Here is a 17,298-nt window from a genome sequence, read left to right as displayed (position 1 = left end):
AACCTTCGCTAAAGCTAACGCTGAAGTAAAGGGAAAACAAGAGCGCGTGGTGAAGCGGTGCCCGGAGCGATTGCTCTTCTCTCACGCACGTTCGCATGTCGCTCTCACTCGCTCACACCTCACCAACGCTCGACGTGTAACGACGGGCAAGCAAACAAAACAACCCAACCGTACCAGCATCGTCTCACGGGTGAGATTGGTGAGCGTGAGAAGCCGCCTTCAAGTGAGCAAACAGGCACAACCTCATCACTCGCTCGTTCACCATCGTCAACATCCACTTTTGGGCGCGTCTTTTTGAGGGCTTGGAGCCCGCGGAGCATAAAAGGGCACCAAGGGGATTATTTTCACAATCTAGCTCCAACTCGCATACAGCCAAGCGAGAGCGCTAGTGTTAGTACCAGGGTGCGCGTCTCACGGGCTGCAGTAATCGTGATGACGCGACGCTGTTGTTTTAGCTTCGATCGGCTTTTTCTCTCTCTCTCTCTCTCGCGCGCGCTCTCACTCACTCTCGCGCTCTCTCTCACACGTTGGCCTGCACGCATCCAAGGCAGCCGTGAACCCTCGCCATCGCTTCTCCGGCCTTTCTTCTCCTACTCCCTCGCTCCCCGTACGCCTTCCACAAACTCGTTGCGCTCGTTCGTGAGAGAGCAACGCACTTTAAAATCGTTCGACTCGAGCCAGCATTTTGGTTTTGGGGCCAGCCCGGCTGTAGGGTGTTGGACGGGTGGTGGGTGGGTGGGTGAGTGAACGAGGCCAATAAAAGACGACGGTGGATGGGAGCGGGTGATCAGTGTGGGGGATGAAAATCGATTTATTTACGGCACGAAAGTTTCACGAATCCCAATTTCTCGTAGCGCTCTCTCGCTCTCGCTCTCTGTCTCTCGCTATGTGGCTAACTGGAAAGCCTTCTCTTTCTCATTCAGCCCCTGTACGTGTGCCGTGTGTACGTGTGAACGTTTTCGCCCCATCGAGACGGTTTCGTCGTCCGATCGGGTGAAATTTCGTCTCCAACACGAACCTGTGGGGCCAATTTATTCACCCAATGGATGCTGTTCGACGCCGACGATGATGATGCTGCTGGTGATGATGATCATGATGATGATGATGGTGACGTTATTCACCTCTAGCGTTGGAGGCAGCAGAAAGAGAGTACGAAAAAAACGTCTCTTACGAATTGGGGATAACGAACCGGGTGAAGGATTCGAGCTGGGATCGAATTCACCCGAGTCGGTCACTTCCAAAATGGCTAATGGACGAGCCATCGCAGGCTACGAGCCCCAAAAACGACGCCTTTTGAACGCCCCACTAGCCGCCAATAAATGTCTCACTCGCGAACAAGAATGGAAATTCCCCCCTTTTTTTTGCAAGACGCACCGTCGAGTTTGATTTCAGAGGGAACCGAGAACCGAACTCCCCAAGCCGCCCCTTTGTGCCCTCAACCACGAGGTCCGTCAAATTTGGCCGGCGGCCTTTATTGCTTTGGTTTTGGTCTCTCCGGTTCACTCCGGGCGGTCTCGATTTAGTGCGAGGCCGGATTGTTAATTAATTAATGCCTTCGAAAAAGGCCACAACCAGCCGACGCGATCGTGTACCGCCGGTAGCGAGCCGACTTTTCGTATTTCATCGCTTTTCCACCACCCAACCCACCCACTCAACCCAACCCCAATGGGCGGCAATGCGCATTGCACATGCACCGCACGTCGTGCGACCCAACGTGCGACGGTTCGAGTTTTTAATTGCCAGCACCGCCAGGATTGCCATTCTCGGCCAAGGATCGGTGGGGACAGATAACGCACAAAAAAAAGGTTGACGTGGAGATATTGCGCGCCTTCCTCCTCCGTCCTCGGTCAGTTGTTTCACTTCGTCACCGTAATGGTATGGTGTTGTCGGTCGAACTAATACAATATCGAGAGAAATGTGCCCGTTCTATGGAGCGAGTAAGCTGGACAAACTTTTACAGCCGCCGTTCTCTAAATCACGCTATCGGAAGTCGAAGAATTGCTTTTTATAAGGTAATGCAATTTTTTCTAGAATGTGTTCATCTGTCAAACAGCGAAAGAATCTTGGGTGAGTTGCAATCTAACAGTTTGCAGTCAACGAAACAGTTTGATGCTCAAGTACGCAAAGTAAATAGTTTCAAAAGTTTAAGAGTCAGAAATACGACGCAAAATAAATAGTTTCAAAAGAACATATCGTCAGAACATTGCTTGTGTAGATGCGTTTTCCATTGTAAAACATAACAATAAAACAACAGCATATACTGCGAATATTTTAAGAGCCTAAATCTTTAATCAACATACAGGGTATAAGATATTTGCGTTAAACAGTTCGATTGACCTCGGGTTCGTTAAACCCTAATGAGAATGTGAAAGTACCGCTCAAATGTCTCCTCTTCATACATATCTAACACCTCTAGCACATCTAAAAAGCAGAGAAGTTTGACGATAACGTAAACAATTTTATGAAACCGATACAAAATTCTTTGCTACAACAATAAAAACGAATCAGAATCGTTGGTTTTGAAGTCTTTCCAGGGATCGATTGTATTATCAAAGCATACCGTTTTATCTAACCAATCATACAATTGAATAAAAATAAGTAACATTTCAATACGGCTTTTTAAAATATCATATATTTTAATTTAAGCACTGGAATTGCTATACCAGTGAATGAAAATCCGCTGGCACGATTTATGTCAAACAGTCTTGTTGCATTTCTTTCATGAAATTAAATTATTGCTCAACTCAACCGTAGATAGAGAATATGCTAGTATTATAATACAATTTGGAGTTCAATTATTTGCTAAGAAAATGCCAACATTATAAGCCCACGCTGTTCTTCTACAATTAGACCTTCAGCATATAATATTCTACGACTTTATTACTGCGCAGTTCGAATGTTCTCAAGTAGGAAGGAATAAATCGGTTCCATTCCCTCACAGTGAGGTGATTTAAACAAGCTACGATCGAAACCAAAAATGACTACAAGTGGTTCGAAGTGAATTCTCATTGCACCCACAGACCGTTGCTGTTAAACACTCGTCCGCCTATTACTTCGCGCGTTACTTTCTTTGTTCGGAGTATTTTCGAAACCTTACCAGCTTGCTCCCAACTGCGCATGATCGTGTCTTTTTTTTTCTACTCCAACGTTCTTGCTCTAGCGTAGGAGCCGAACTAGGGGCTAGCTGGCCGAGCTAGTGAAAAATTTTGCTCCTGCAGCATTGCAGCAGAACCCCGCAAAAGGTTGAGCTAAATACGAACGATGCTTTAGCGCTTGGCGATTGAGTAAAATGCCACCAGGCACCGGGAAAATGCGTATGCCTCGCTAGTACGATTGTAACTGCGTCTTTTCTAACCCATGCGCATTCTCCCATCGGATTGTGGAAACCCTGGTAAGCGTCGTTTCGCGTTCACGTACGTTCTACGGCTGGTAAAACGTGTTTGATTCGGCTGCCATTTTGGGATGGCATGAAAAGTAGATATTCTTCCGTGGTTTTCCTTCTTTTGAGGTCAATATTTTTACACAATTTTTTTTATTAGCTATTTTTGTATGTATATTCTAGGGGAATACTTATTTGAAAATATTTTGTAATAGCTGCTTGGGTAGGATATATATTTGATTTTGATTAAAATATGGTACTGATATCACCAGAAATCCAATTCGTTATAGATGTTTTTTTGACGTTATAGAAAATTTCTTACATTATTATATTGATAAATTTTTACACTCAACAAAAACATTCCAAACTCGATAAATTTCGGCACCATGACAGCTGCTTTAGTAAAATTCCGGCCGTATGAACTTTGCAGTTCTTGCCAGCACGTATGGAAAACTGTTTTCTTCGCCTATTGTAAAGCTACAAAACTCCAGCACCATTTAATAACATGCAATGTGTTCAACGACTCTTTGTTAAATACAAATTTTACATTACTTTAGTGTACGGCTCTCTATTTGTGATAGTTTTCCTGCTAGCTTTTCCTCTCGCGTTCATAGCGAAGCAAGCATAGCGTATGTACTCTTCAGAACGCGACGATTTGACTAACATATTATTTTTTTCTATGGGTTCAAGGGTTTTTATACATCTAATTTACATTTGATCAGCTCATCGTTCACCCATTTATATAACAACATTAAATAAATAAATGTAACAAATATCAGTAGTACCTTTATCAAAAATAGATATGACTAAATGCATGGTACGCATGCGGGTATACCGTTATTTTATAAAATCATTATTAGCTTTCTGAATGTTAGTGGATGTTTAGAATTGGTTTAGATAACATTGATATGATGAAAATAAATTCATGTCCTGAACATTTTTGCTCAAACGTTCACCAATAAAATGCCAGGCGGCGTTATGACTTTTCAGTCCTACAGCTTGCACATGGCGATTCTAGAAATTACCCAAACCAATTTTACGACAAGCTAATCGATTAACAGGTGTATGAATTCATCGGTACTTTACCCTCATTCACGATGATACAACAGTACCAGGACCGGTTCTAAGAACGCTTCGAAATATTCTTAACCAAAGTCCATCAACGACTCACTGGCCGCAGATAATTGCCGCTCTAATACTGCGTTCAAATTGCCTGCCACCTCACATTACACATCGTTACGACATTTTCGCCTGCGTAAGCAGAAATTTTCCCAAAAAGTACAGTACCGTAAAAAGCGATGCACCGGAAGTGCGCATGTGCCGACGAGCAGCACGGTGAAAACCCATCGGAATAGAAGGCATCCTTCGCGTGTGACGCCACAACGCTTGGCGATTACGTAGCCGGGGTTGGAAAAATAATCGTCGTTAGGTTTCGTTTGGAGCCAAAAATTTGCTCCAGCACGAAACTTCGTTTATCACGGGAAAATCTCTCGTGAATCCTTCAGGAACACGAATCCAGTGGTAGCCGAGTAGACAGCTTTTCCGATGTGAGCGTTTTGGGCATCACGGGATTGCTGCTTGGTTTTCCTCCACCCATTTTATTGATCGGTGTAGCACGAGCAGCATTTCGAGCAGTTGGACGCCCAAGAGCTCGATTGGGTGCGATTATCACGAGTGTCCTTGAACAGGATTGCTCGTCGGCATTTCCAGCAGATTGTAGCAGAGCGTGACTCGCTATTTTTTTTGTTTTATTGCTGGTTTTGCAGAAGAGAACATTTTATAGTGAATATAAAATATAATCACGAGAATTAGAGAGAGACAATCAAATAGAGAAAGAATCAAATAGAGCGAAAGAGTAAGAATGAATTTCTATAAGTCGTTACTCTAGTGTCCTTTCGCAGGGTTTATAATAGCCAGGATTTATGATTGCAAATGGTTGTTTGATCGTAGTCGACTGAACTTTGCGGAACTCGTGTCGTATTTGCAAGGGGCAGACGTAATGTGTAGAAAGTAAAGGCTTTGAACCTTTATATTTAACGTAATATAAAATCAAAATTAGTAGACAATTTGCAAATTCCCTAATTGATTGAATGAAAGCTCATTACTTTATGATATATAAAACCAAGGATGCTAGCTAAATATGTAACAGCAATCATATATTTCAGTAATTTATTATTAATTGAAATTTGTCCAAGTACAGATTCTTTTCGTTATGCTTAATCATATTACCTTAGATGCATATCAAAACAATTATGAAAGTAAATAGTATTTTTTTTTAAAAAAAGGTCCTTTTCCAACTGATTCTAGGACCTCACGCTAATGACATACAAAATAACCTGGTAGTTTAAATTCAATTTAAACACCATTTTTACAGTTACATTTTCACTAAGATCTGGTCACAACATATTTTTGTGGAAAAGTTGATTAAATGATGTAAAAAAAGGGGTTGAAAATTGCCTCCAACAACCATTTTACAACTCCCTTTTCCTATTGGCTGCAGCGGAAGCCCTTAGCTCCGCCTTTTGTACCTTCGTGTCGACCCGAACAGAAAAGAGACAGCAGAGGTGACCTCATTCCATCTCTATCTTTTACCCGAATTCTTGTATTTTACCCCTTTCGAGGCCGTTTTTAATAAAGTTTGTGAACAATTATAAAACTTACTCGTTTTCGAGGTGCTTTTAAATATAAGATAAACATTAGCTTCTAATCGTATGTAGTATTTAGATTAGAAGCTAGCATTACTCATATAGCGTGAACATTTCTGGTCAACATTAATCTATTTATAAAAAAAAAGACACTTAAAACACTTAACTTCATTCGTACACAAGTCGTTATACTTTATATCCATACTAAAGTTATGCTGCTCGAAACACAATCGACAAGATATAATCGTGTCCGGATGGAATACGATCCCAACGTTAATTGGACATGCTAAAGAAACGTATAAAATTTTCCCACATGCAACGAATAACAGGGAGCCGCCCGATCGTCCCAACGTTGAAGGGGTGGTTTTGGTTTCCAACCGAACGAAAAAGAAGCATCCCCCTTTTCGTGATGGTGATTCCTTCCGTGGCCGTTCGGTCGCAGTTTCCAACCGTTTGAAGCTTTCAACCCTGAGGGCCGATGCAATCATCCACCCAGATCGCTCCCCAGCTCCCCACGAGCGGTGGTGAAGGGATGGCTCAGGGCGAGTTCGAGCGGAGTTCGAGAGAAACAAGTTTTCGAGGTGAAACAGCCAGCCCTGCGTGGAGCTTCGACGAACGGCTGACGAGGTCGAGCTGAGCTGAGGGCGAACGAGCCCGAAAACTGGTTTTGCGTTATGCAAATGCAGAAGGTACGCGTGATTTCGAAACCGAGGCCGAACTTTGCCCGGACCTCGGAAGGCGAGTGAATGTGCGGTTTCAGCGTTCACAGCGTGGCCTTTTTTTGGTTTGCTTTTTACGGTCACTTAATAGATGATGCCCTCACGTTTCACCCGTGGCTCACCGGTGGGTTTACGGCTTGCTGAAGCATTTAGGGTGGAATTGAAGCCTATAAAACCATAAGCTACGCACACAGTGCCTTATATCTGAAATGCCATCAATGGTTTACGAAGGCGCATTAAGTGATTGATTAATCGATTAGAAAACCGTCACTGCTCTACGGTCGAAGGTGGTTGTGATATAATAAACGCTTTTGCGTCTCTAGATGAACGTATAAAACTGGCTAATATGCAACGATCTACTGTGCGTTAAATAGTTAACATTAAGCATGATAATTCATAGTGTTGTCATAAGCTACGTAGCTATAAATATTAATAAAGGAAGCTACGAATAGACAATTCCACATAGCGATAAGCATTCGGAACCAAGAATACAATTTCAGGGGTTACTTTGATGGATAATTTTTAAGAGCTTTAAGGATTATTTTAGATAGCTCGCTCAAAAATTTATTGATTGAGTAACAATTGATGATTTATTGAATTAACCCGCATTATTTTTAATTAAAATTCAAATGTCAAGAGCAACAGCTACTGTTTTCAATTTTATGATGTCTCATCTTGGTACCAAAGCGTCAATTTCAAAGCAATTCGTCTGAAAATGATGTTGAGAAACTCAAAAATGTTAGCCTAATTTCCCAAGAAAATAAGAAATTCCCCCATAGCATTGAGCCCATGCTAAGATGCACAATGTAAATGTTGCTCAAAAAATTAAATTTATTTCGTAAACCAGCTCAAGTTACTACCGTCTATTTGTCGCCAATTTCCCAGTGTCTTGAACTTTTCTATCCGTAACTCCGATTTCAGTAAAAGTGGATGCTTCGGTCTCATAAACGAGGCGTGCGCAATCAACGCCCTCGGTCCTTATCATTAACTCCGGTGGGCTGCGAGGCCCTACGCTATAATCCATCGCATTCCAAGGCTCGCAGCAATCAGGGTCGTGGCCGAAAAGAGGACCATCGTGGCCGCACCATCACACGCCCCATCCATACATGACGCAAAGGCAATCGTATGCGCCACGAAGTGTTGCTCGTAGCCTCCGGACAACATAAACGCCCACGGACCTGCTGCGTACACGCTGGCATCCTCGCCACCATCAACACCTTCCGATAGTGGGACCACAGCCGGGCAGGTCCTTTCGATCTCGTTTCCCATCCCCAGCAAGACGGCCAGCGGATCAAGCCGACCCGTTCCTACCCGATAGAAGCTGGAATGAGCAGGTCCGGTGGCGTAAGATAGCCCGAGATAAGGCAGATTGTCGGCGTCACTGATGCCGGCAGGGGTGGCCAAAGGATCAGTCGCCCGAGCAGGATATCCGGGCAGGGTGAGCGTACTGCCGACGTCGTTCATCGAGATGAAGAGAGTGTCCAGTTCGTTGGCCATCATTTTGGCCATGCCGAATGCGTCGGCGTAGTGGCGCACCTGTTCGAACGCCTTTCGGGGTTTGTTCTGTCCGTTCGCTCGGCGGATGTTGCCGTCCTCGACGAACAAAAGGAAGCCGTTGGTGTGGGTCGGCTTTTGTAGCATCTCGAGCGCGTAGTGCACCAGTCGGACGAGTGGTGGAGTCGCGCTTTCGTTCGCGATGTCCGCGCTAAAGGGTAGGTGGTCGTAATCGAACAGTCCGAGAAGATAGTCGAGCTTCGACGTGTCCAGGTTAGTCAGTTCTTGCTGTGGGAGTGAAGTGAAACACTTTGAACTTTTAAACTACTGTAATACGTTTTCCAGTAAATGCAATCGCAAGTGGTCCTTTTGCGGGATATTCAATGCTCCTTTATTCCACAAAATTTCCTTTCAGCAAACAAAGCGTCATCTCAACTGTTAGCTATTCTTTTTTAGACAATTTGTTCGACATTTATCAAATGTGGCTTCCTTGCGTCAACACCGAACGGCGAAAGAAACGAACGAACCACGCCAACTCAGGGACGCATTCCCTTCCAATATCGGTAGAAAAAAAAACCCCTTTCCGATGCCGCTGCTAAATGGGATTGCAAATCGAATCAAATAATCGCGAGGGTGAACGAAAAACCGAATTTCCCATCCCATTCAGGGGGTGTCCCTACGGCCGTATGTTGCCACCACACGGTGCAGACGAGACAGCATCTCACCAAACAGCAGCCAGTGTGATGTGTCCTTAGCTGGCTAGAGGGAATGGAACAAGCACGCAGGATATTTCACCGAACGAGGGGACGACGGAATAGCGGAACGCAGCGCGAGGGGCACAATTTAATAAATATTTAAAATACTGATTAACATTCGACGGGACCCTCGACGTTCGGGGACGGGAAAAAATCACGCGGGGTTCACTTTGGAATAATCGCGTAAGTGGATATTGTGTGAGGGCAGCTAGCGCGCACAAGTCAACTTGACAGCGGTGTGTCGCGGACGTAGCAGGCGTTATTTTGCTAAACCCTAGTAACCTAGGCGATTCATCCTAGCTGGCGGGAAAGGGTTTTACATTAGATTGAGCAGGGTTATTCGCAGCGACTGGAATATGCCCATTTATATCGGCGGAGATTAATTTACGACTCGCAAACTTGTAATAACATTACAAATTAGGAACACCATTGAGAGGAGTGTATGAGTTTTATAAAATGCGATTCAAGGAATGAACGAGAAAATGCGCTATTCGTTTCGCCGTCAAACCATTGAGAAGATTCTCTTTATGAAGGATTAATTCACAAGCTTTCTGTTTATCAATTTATCCAGTGGTTTACATCCAACACCAAGCAGAAGGTTCTGCTTTCCATATGCACGATATACACCACACCTCTGCCATTACAATTAACCATTCCGTTGTATCGCCTCAATAAAACCCCCGAAAGAACCACTTTCCGTTTGGTGTCTAATCAGGCATTATGAGCCCACAACATCGTTCGAAGCTGGCCGCAACCGATTCCATTTAATCGAAAAGCTTCCTCAAACGCACTATAACCACCTTCCCTTGGTTGGCGAATTCAACTTCAAACGGGTCACTCCTACCGATTCGCTCTGTACGGGGTTTCCAAGACGGGGCAGGATTAGAACCACACTCTTATCCTGTGTGCAAACAGTTGCCTTTAATTGGTTTTTCCTCTCCGAGACGACCAAACCGAACGTGCTGGCACAATATGTGCCACATCGAGTGGAGAATCGCAAGCTCCCGTCCCCGGACAGCCCTATACCACAAAAACGCAAAATAAAACCACCCAAAACCCGAACCAAAACGGAACGGCAGGATACGTACCGGGGTGGGGATATTTTATGTCTCAATAAAAGCTGCGGTGCTTCGCCTGCTGGCGAGCGGCGAACGAACACACGGTCATCGCATTTATGCCGCTAATTAATGGCAATGATCAAATTTAATGAATTTCTCCACCAAGCCGGCCCGCTCAATACAACCGCCCCAAGATAGAGGAAGCTGCGAAAGATCAGGGGCGTTGGAGGTGGACATTTATTTTGATTCTTATTAAGGAAAAAAAAGTCCAGTATGTTGGAGCTTAAACTCGACCGTAAAAGAGAGCTTAACAATGACTACATTCTTCCTTTATGGTGGGGATATCGAGGGGTGTGCAGAAAATGCACGCAATAATATTCGTATTAGCATAACTCACGTGCCGCCGGACAAAACCCCCAGCAGGGAATACACGAAACCACGGTCAGCAAACGAGAGAGTGAGAGAAGAAACACAAACACACAAAAAAGGAGTAAGAACTTCAATCGTAAAAAAAACCTCCCGGTCCCGGCAAACGCTGCAAACTGCATATAAATTCTGCCCAGGCCGGAATTGCAATGTCCACAAACTGATAACAATCAGTCGCGCGCGGGTCGATCCATGATTGACAACGGCGCGAAGCACAAAGTCGGCGCAAGATCGCGTTGGGAATGTATGTGACCAGGGCGCGTCGTTTGGGGGCTAAGGAGACCATTGATTTCTTCGGTGGTGGTGGTGGTGGCGTTGGTATGCAACGGGGGCGATAAAAAACACTCGGGCGGCAAGAAAGTTGGAGCTGGCGTGTTTGGGGGAGGCTTGCGAATCGAATTTGCGCTCGATCGCGCGGTTTTGCACACGCGGGGCACGTTTGGTGAATTCGCGCCATACCCAAAAGGGACCGACGGTGGCACACGGTGGGCTAGCGTGGGGTCGGTTGGTGGGCAAAATTGGTACAATTCTTTTTTCTCCCCAATTTTGCAGTAAAAGAGCGAGAATTGTGTGTAAAAATGGAACCAATGACTATCGAGGATTGCGTCGGTATATATATATTTACACACCTAACAAGCGTACAATAAGTATTTCCTCGTGTAATATATCGAAAAAAGACAGACTCACTTATAATAAAATATATCAAACAATCTTAAATCGCCAAAAGGCCCATTTAAAAAGCATTAAAAGTGTTTCTATCCTCGCTCACACCTGTTCACGTTCGTCCCAAAAAAAAAACTCAACAAAAACATGCCATATTTGGCAATGTGCAGCATGTGTTTAACCAAACGGAGTCCACAATTCGGTGTCGTTCCACACGCACCATAAAACGAACCGACGGAAGTTGTCCCCAATTTTGGTCCCTGCGTGGCGGCAAGCTTCCACCTCATTCCTGCTTTCGTCGTTTGCATTCTTCCCGCAAGCAGAGGGAGGAAAGAAAAAAACTAACCAAACACATACACGGACACACGAAAATGCATCGGCCCTCGGGAGTGCATCGCGCACCGATCACGCCGGGACCGCGTTTGTTGCGCCTGAGCCAGTGGCGGCCGGAATTGACGTGCCGGATGATTTATATCAGCCATTTTACACCGAGACCCGCGTCGCACACACGGCACCGATAAATCAAACCGATCCCCGCGTGCTTCTCCCACGTCCGGGACATCCTCGTTCTAAAAGGGCCCCAACTCAGCTCAGGTTCGGTCGATCGACGGTTGGAATATGCTTCGATTCCGTGTGTTTTGCTCCCGTCCCATTGGCGCCTTGATTTTTATTTTTTGTGAGGCCCGAGACGGAACAGATCAAGCGATAAATAAGCGGGCGATTGGGGAAGCCACCCCGCTCAATAAAGGGGGGTTAATTTCAACGATTTAGCACACCACGGCGACACATGCGTTCCGGGCGGACACTCGCTTTGGTTCGGGGTATGTATCCTGCCAGGTTGTACTCGTGTATAAATCGAGCTTCTCGATTTGATTTCAACCATTCGGAAGGGGGAGTTTTATAACCTCAAATGAATGCAGCAAGAGGAAAACAGGAACTGCTCATATCGTGCAGCTATTTGCGTACAGCATTGATTTTGCCCTTTCATATAAATGTGAAACAAGTAATGACCACAAGGGGGTTATTGCAATCTTTCTTGCACCACTTGCAGCTGATGTCTTTATATTATGCCCGTAATCAGTTGAAACCCGTCACAATCGAAGTTAAAAAATATTAATACATAAGGATTCAATTACGCCAACGAACAACGCCCCAACGCTCTCTCCAGTGCACGTCCCACACGTCTGGCTGCCAAGTTGAGCGCGAATTTTAAAAGCGAATCAGCCACGGGAAGCCTCCAGCGTTTCCTTCATTTCTCCACCGAGGCCCATAAATCATTGCGGATTTTATCGCTGGCTCGTCTTGCCGCGGTCGACGCTGCCAAAGTCCAAAACCGGATCATGTCTTTATTAGCAACAACTCGCGCGCGCTCGCTGCATTCGCCGACGATCGAGCGCCCGGAATGATAAATTGATAAACGCCGCGTCATAATCTCGGCCCAAAATCGCTCGCGCTTGTTACGGCCACGAGATTAAGGAACCGGAAACACACACTGGTGGTGCGCACGGACGGTAGAGCCGGGGTGTTTCCGTTTGCTGACGCGTTCGAGCGTTCGAGAGTTTTCTCTTGCGTGGTTCTAAAAATACCACCCAAAATGCGCCCACGAAACGTGCCGTGAACGTGAAGCGGTTGCAGAAATGAGAATAAAACGCACGAGCTGGATGGATGGGGGAGAAAATTGGTGGTGGTTTTTGTTTCGTGCTGGATGGATGGAAAACTTGTTTACCGAACACTGAGTCCGCCAGGGGGTGTTGTGGTTTTCTTAGCTGCTGCTAGTGGTGGTAATTAATGGACTTTTCAACTCGAAAACGCAATCACAAAAAAAGCGCTTTTCCCGCACGAAGGAGGCCATGAAAAAACACCCCAGTTGGCCCAAGGTTTGTACAGTCCAAGGTTCGTACTTACCGCCGTTGCGATGTAGGTTGCGTTCATGTTCTGCTTCGATTGTTGCCACTCCTGGATAAGGTGCTTGCTGTCGGTTCGCCTTCCGTACAGGCCGGACTCGTCCGGTTGGAAAGTGGGGATGAAATTCTTTCGCCCTCCACCGAAAATGACCTGTGAACGGACGGGAAATGTGCACATGAGACCGTGGGCATCGGGAGTTTCTTACGGCAGACCTTGAAGTGTTTGCCGATGTCACCGTGGACGAGCTGATGGGCAATGTCCGGGTTGGTGGCCACGTTGCAACCGGCCTCGGTAACGTCGACGTCCGCTTCCCAGCGGCTGTCCGGGCTGTTGGCGTACAGGGCCGCGTTCGAGCCGGACGTTACGCGTGACGTCGTTACGAGACCTGTGGAGCGCAGAAAAGAGATCATTTTGCAGCTGTAATATTTTATTTTTAACGCAAACACTTTGCCGACTGGTTTAGACAAAATAAATTATCAAAAAAGGGAAAGCATTGTTCCCATACCGGGAATCGAACCCGGGCCTTCCGGGTGAGAGCCGGATATCCTAACCACTAGACAATATGGGAGTTGTTGGGAGGAGAGAGATGGCTTGAGATTTTCCCAGCTCGATCGTAAAATCGCTTAGGGGAAAATCCCAACAAGATCGCGAAACACTGATCGTGAGCAAGTAAAAGAAAACATGTTTATTTTAAGACAGTACACTACTGCCGCTTTAGCGTATCTGAACGAAAGAAGAAAAGTTGTGCAAGAACGTTCATATAGAAGCGAACAGTTGCATTTCCTCTAAATCATCATTAGCAAGAAATTCGCTAGACCATATTTTTCACCCATCGTTCGTTAGGTTTCGAAAACGCTGTGATAAAAACTAATTGAACCAAAGCGGTGCGATTGAAACGTGATAAATCACACCGTTGTCGTGCGTTTCGGTGCAGCTGGTCCTCGTTTTCCAATTGCACAATTCGGATCCTGCCATCCATCTTTTTCCTCTTTCTCACTCTCTCTCTTTCGTTCTGGTTATATCCGTTTCCCTATTGTCCCTCGTAGAAGTAAAAAGTACAAATATTGTGCACCGAAAAAAGCACTTACCGACCGCTTTGCCCGCCTCGAGGGCCCACTTCGCGATGGAGCTGAGTTTTTTCGCCGAATCCGTCGTGCATTCGCCCTGTTGGACGGTCGGATCCATGGCCACGGTGCCGAAGTTTGACTTCACACCCGTCAGGAAGGCCGTCCCGGCGCAGGCACTGTCCGGCACTCGGCTATCCACGCAGTACGTCTGATCGAACCGGGTCCCGCGGCGTGGCGAAAGTAGAAATAAAGGACAGGTCAGAAGCTTCGGCTACACCGGAATGGATAAATATTATCCCACCAACCCGAAGGGCAAAGCTAAACGAAAAACAAATCCATCCATCCCCATTAGGCCCGGGAAAGCCCATCAACACCGGCAACGGGAGTGCCCGCCCGCGACTAAGTGGCCAATTTATTACACCCTCCTTGCTATATAGCTTTCCACCGTGAAAATCGCTCGGAAAATCGCCCTCCACACACGGCAATTTCCACTCACGAGCCGAGAATGATGCTACAAATCATGCCCTGCTGTTTTCCATTCCAAAGGCTCCCCCCTAAACCGTTTTCCCACTGCGCCCTGTCCGGACAATGTGTTTCCAATCAATAACCGGAAAAATAGAATAGAACTCGGGTGGTGGGTTTTCCCGGCTCCCACTCCGTTTGCTCGTTGAATTGAGTTTCCCCGGCGTTCGGTGGGAGCCGGTTGCCGCACGCTTCGAACGCACGGAACCGTTTCTCATCGATTTAGCCACACGCCGATTCGGGGGGAACGATTCTCATGCAATTTTCCCACCCACGCCACACGCACGAGGCGTTGTCCGCTTGCCATCACCGACTGCAAGGCAGCAAGTGGTAATCATGTTGTGCGCTTTTTCCGGTCAAACAAAACGAACTGACTGGCTGGAGTGCGTAGTTCCCGCAGGAGCTTCATTGGGTCTGTCGTGGACTCTGTAAAGCAAGACACTAGTTTTCCCCCATCCTTTGGGAATAGGAAATTCCCCATTGCGTTTTTGTTTTTACATGGACTTTTGTTTAAGCAGCATTAGAAGAAAAAAAGGAATGTTCTGTAACAATGTGCGCTGTTGCAGCAATGTTCCATTAGTCAAAAGTTGCTCGTTTCAGAATTGCAAGCATGGTAAAACAAAGAGATAAAAACAATCCTTTTACAAAAAAAAATACAATAATCATAGTCCTGTGTGTTGGTTTCATACTGCTCAGGCATAAAAAATTCACGCTCAGAAATACGCTCAATAACATAACCATGTAAGCGAAAGAAAACCCCCCGTCAGAAGTGTTATTGAGCATTTTCCGGTCCCGATATAACCATATCCATAACCGCGCAATCGTGCCCACGATGTCGTACCTTCAGCACAATCGAAGCATGCCGATTTGCGGAACGACATCACGTATCCCTTTACGGTGCAATCGGTGCAACCGCTCCAATCGTAGTTGGCCGTGCACGGGGAGAGCGTTTCGCCGCCTAAACGACACACAACACGACCGGAACCCGGACTCGGTTTTGCCTGCCCAAAAAGACCTTTGGGAGATAAAATGCGCGTATTTATCCCGCAACTTACCCGTGCGTTTCCGCTCCACTTCAGCCGCTCGAAGGCAAACGTTTCATTATCGCCCCCGTTGTAGAACCGGGCGGCCGTCACCGTCGCCTGGGACATGCCGGCCCCGACGAACACCATGATGTTTTTGGCTATGTTCTATGTAGCGCCGAATAACCTCCCCCCGGGTGGATGGTCGTGGTCCGATGGAGCGAATCGGGCGAACGTGTGCCGCAGGCGAACACGGCAAGCGGGCAAGATAAAGGGAACAAAATACAAATGGGGAGAAAAAAAGGGAATTGAAACATTCGGCGGATGTGTTGGGGCACATTAGATGAATATGCGAAATGCTGTTTGAAGTTGTGAAACATTCTAGATGTGGAACCATTTGGCAACATTTAAAGATAAAGATGACACACTCGAGGACATTGATAAGATGTTGATAGAGAAACTGGTTTTAGGTACTCTTTGGCTAAAGATGAACCAGTCTTCGAATGAAAGAATGATAAATATGTTAACTTTCAAGCAGGTTCGATGAATAATGAATAACTATAATGCTACCCACTTCAAAAGCCTATACATAGCGATAATTTCTCTTCTATCAGCACTTATCGCTGTTTAAAGTGTTACACTTAATTCAACGATAACTCATTCCATAAGCAGTGGGATTCACTTCAATCCCACGATAAGGCGCGATGGTAGCAAAAAAAAGGCCATTTCATAGGCGCACAAATAGCCTCGAGATTGAATTGGTGGTTGTTAAAATTGGTGCAATGGCCATTGCTTCATCCGTGCCGCAGTTCGAAGGTTGTGCTGGTGTGCAAGGTGGTGTTTGATAACATATCTGCATGCCTGGCAACCGCACCTGTAAGCGTCTTATCACAGGCCATTGCGAGGTATATAATTGTGTTCGAATACTACTCATTCATGAACTTCAGAGACCTGTTAGCCTAATTAAGATGCCACCGGAAATTAGCACATTTTTTCGTTCACAACACACACACACACAAACACATCGTAAAATCACAGTACAATCCACCACCAAAAGACGCTGGTTAACGACGCACAGCCACTGAAATTCTCGCCGGACGCCCGGCAATCGATAATTACTATCTTCTGCATCGTGTAATCCTTCTTCTCGTACAGCAGCTCGTGCGCCATATGCTTCCAGTAGTGTGCGTCCTGTTCACCGTGGCCTTCGACCTGTCTGCCACCGGAACATGCCCCAAGGAGCAACAGTGGGCTTACGAGAGCCACCCAGACGGCGAAACGGTTCATCGTCGTTGGTTCTGCGTTGAGTCGTTTCTCACACCAGCACCGGTCAGGCAGCGTGGTTTCGTACTAACAGCTCCCGAATGCGACAGCGGGTCGTTATATAGCCATCTGATAAGGTAGCTGGGAACAGATTGCCGGACAGTCCACTCTTCAGTGCCCCTCGTTTTTAAACTCCCTCCGGGGGGAGGGCCTGTTTGATATCAACTCCAATCGAGGGTGAGGGAATGTTTAATATCCTTGGATTGGAATATGATTATGAAATCGGAAACAATGTGCTGGATGAGGGATGCAATACTGTTTATATTAGCATTTCATTCGCAACCACCCTTTTGTTTCACGAAATATCAACATAAATCTGC

The 17,298-nt window shown here is 46.0% G+C and overlaps 1 protein-coding gene and 1 non-coding gene across 2 annotated transcripts; both read right to left on the bottom strand.

The window, feature by feature from the left end:
* Nucleotides 1-7,658: 7,658 nt before the first annotated feature.
* On the bottom strand, nucleotides 7,659-16,942 carry LOC128726065 (membrane-bound alkaline phosphatase-like). The gene is made up of 6 exons (XM_053819847.1): nucleotides 16,775-16,942; nucleotides 15,689-15,823; nucleotides 14,133-14,319; nucleotides 13,257-13,429; nucleotides 13,045-13,194; nucleotides 7,659-8,525 (listed from the first exon to the last, which is right to left on the bottom strand). The coding sequence occupies exons 1-6, from the start codon at nucleotides 16,940-16,942 to the stop codon at nucleotides 7,752-7,754; spliced, it is 1,587 nt and encodes a 528-aa protein (XP_053675822.1). The 3' UTR covers nucleotides 7,659-7,751.
* Trnae-cuc (transfer RNA glutamic acid (anticodon CUC)) lies at nucleotides 13,541-13,612 on the bottom strand. Its single transcript has one exon. It is a non-coding gene; the product is annotated as a tRNA-Glu (tRNA).
* Nucleotides 16,943-17,298: the final 356 nt, after the last annotated feature.

The sequence above is a fragment of the Anopheles nili genome, chromosome 3 (assembly GCF_943737925.1).
Source record: "Anopheles nili chromosome 3, idAnoNiliSN_F5_01, whole genome shotgun sequence".
Taxonomy (NCBI): Eukaryota; Metazoa; Arthropoda; class Insecta; order Diptera; family Culicidae; genus Anopheles; species Anopheles nili.
Note: the sequence above shows the minus strand (reverse complement) of the source record. Positions and strands in the feature narration are given on the sequence as shown.

Coding starts and splice junctions, on each gene's coding strand:
- LOC128726065 (XM_053819847.1), bottom strand. CDS start 16,942: ATGAACCGTTTCGCCGTCTGGGTGGCTCTCGTAAGCCCACTGTTGCTC. Junction 13,430..14,132: donor CGAGGCGGGCAAAGCGGTCG/GTAAGTGCTTTT, acceptor TGCGCTCCACAG/GTCTCGTAACGACGTCACGC. Junction 13,195..13,256: donor ACATCGGCAAACACTTCAAG/GTCTGCCGTAAG, acceptor GTCCGTTCACAG/GTCATTTTCGGTGGAGGGCG.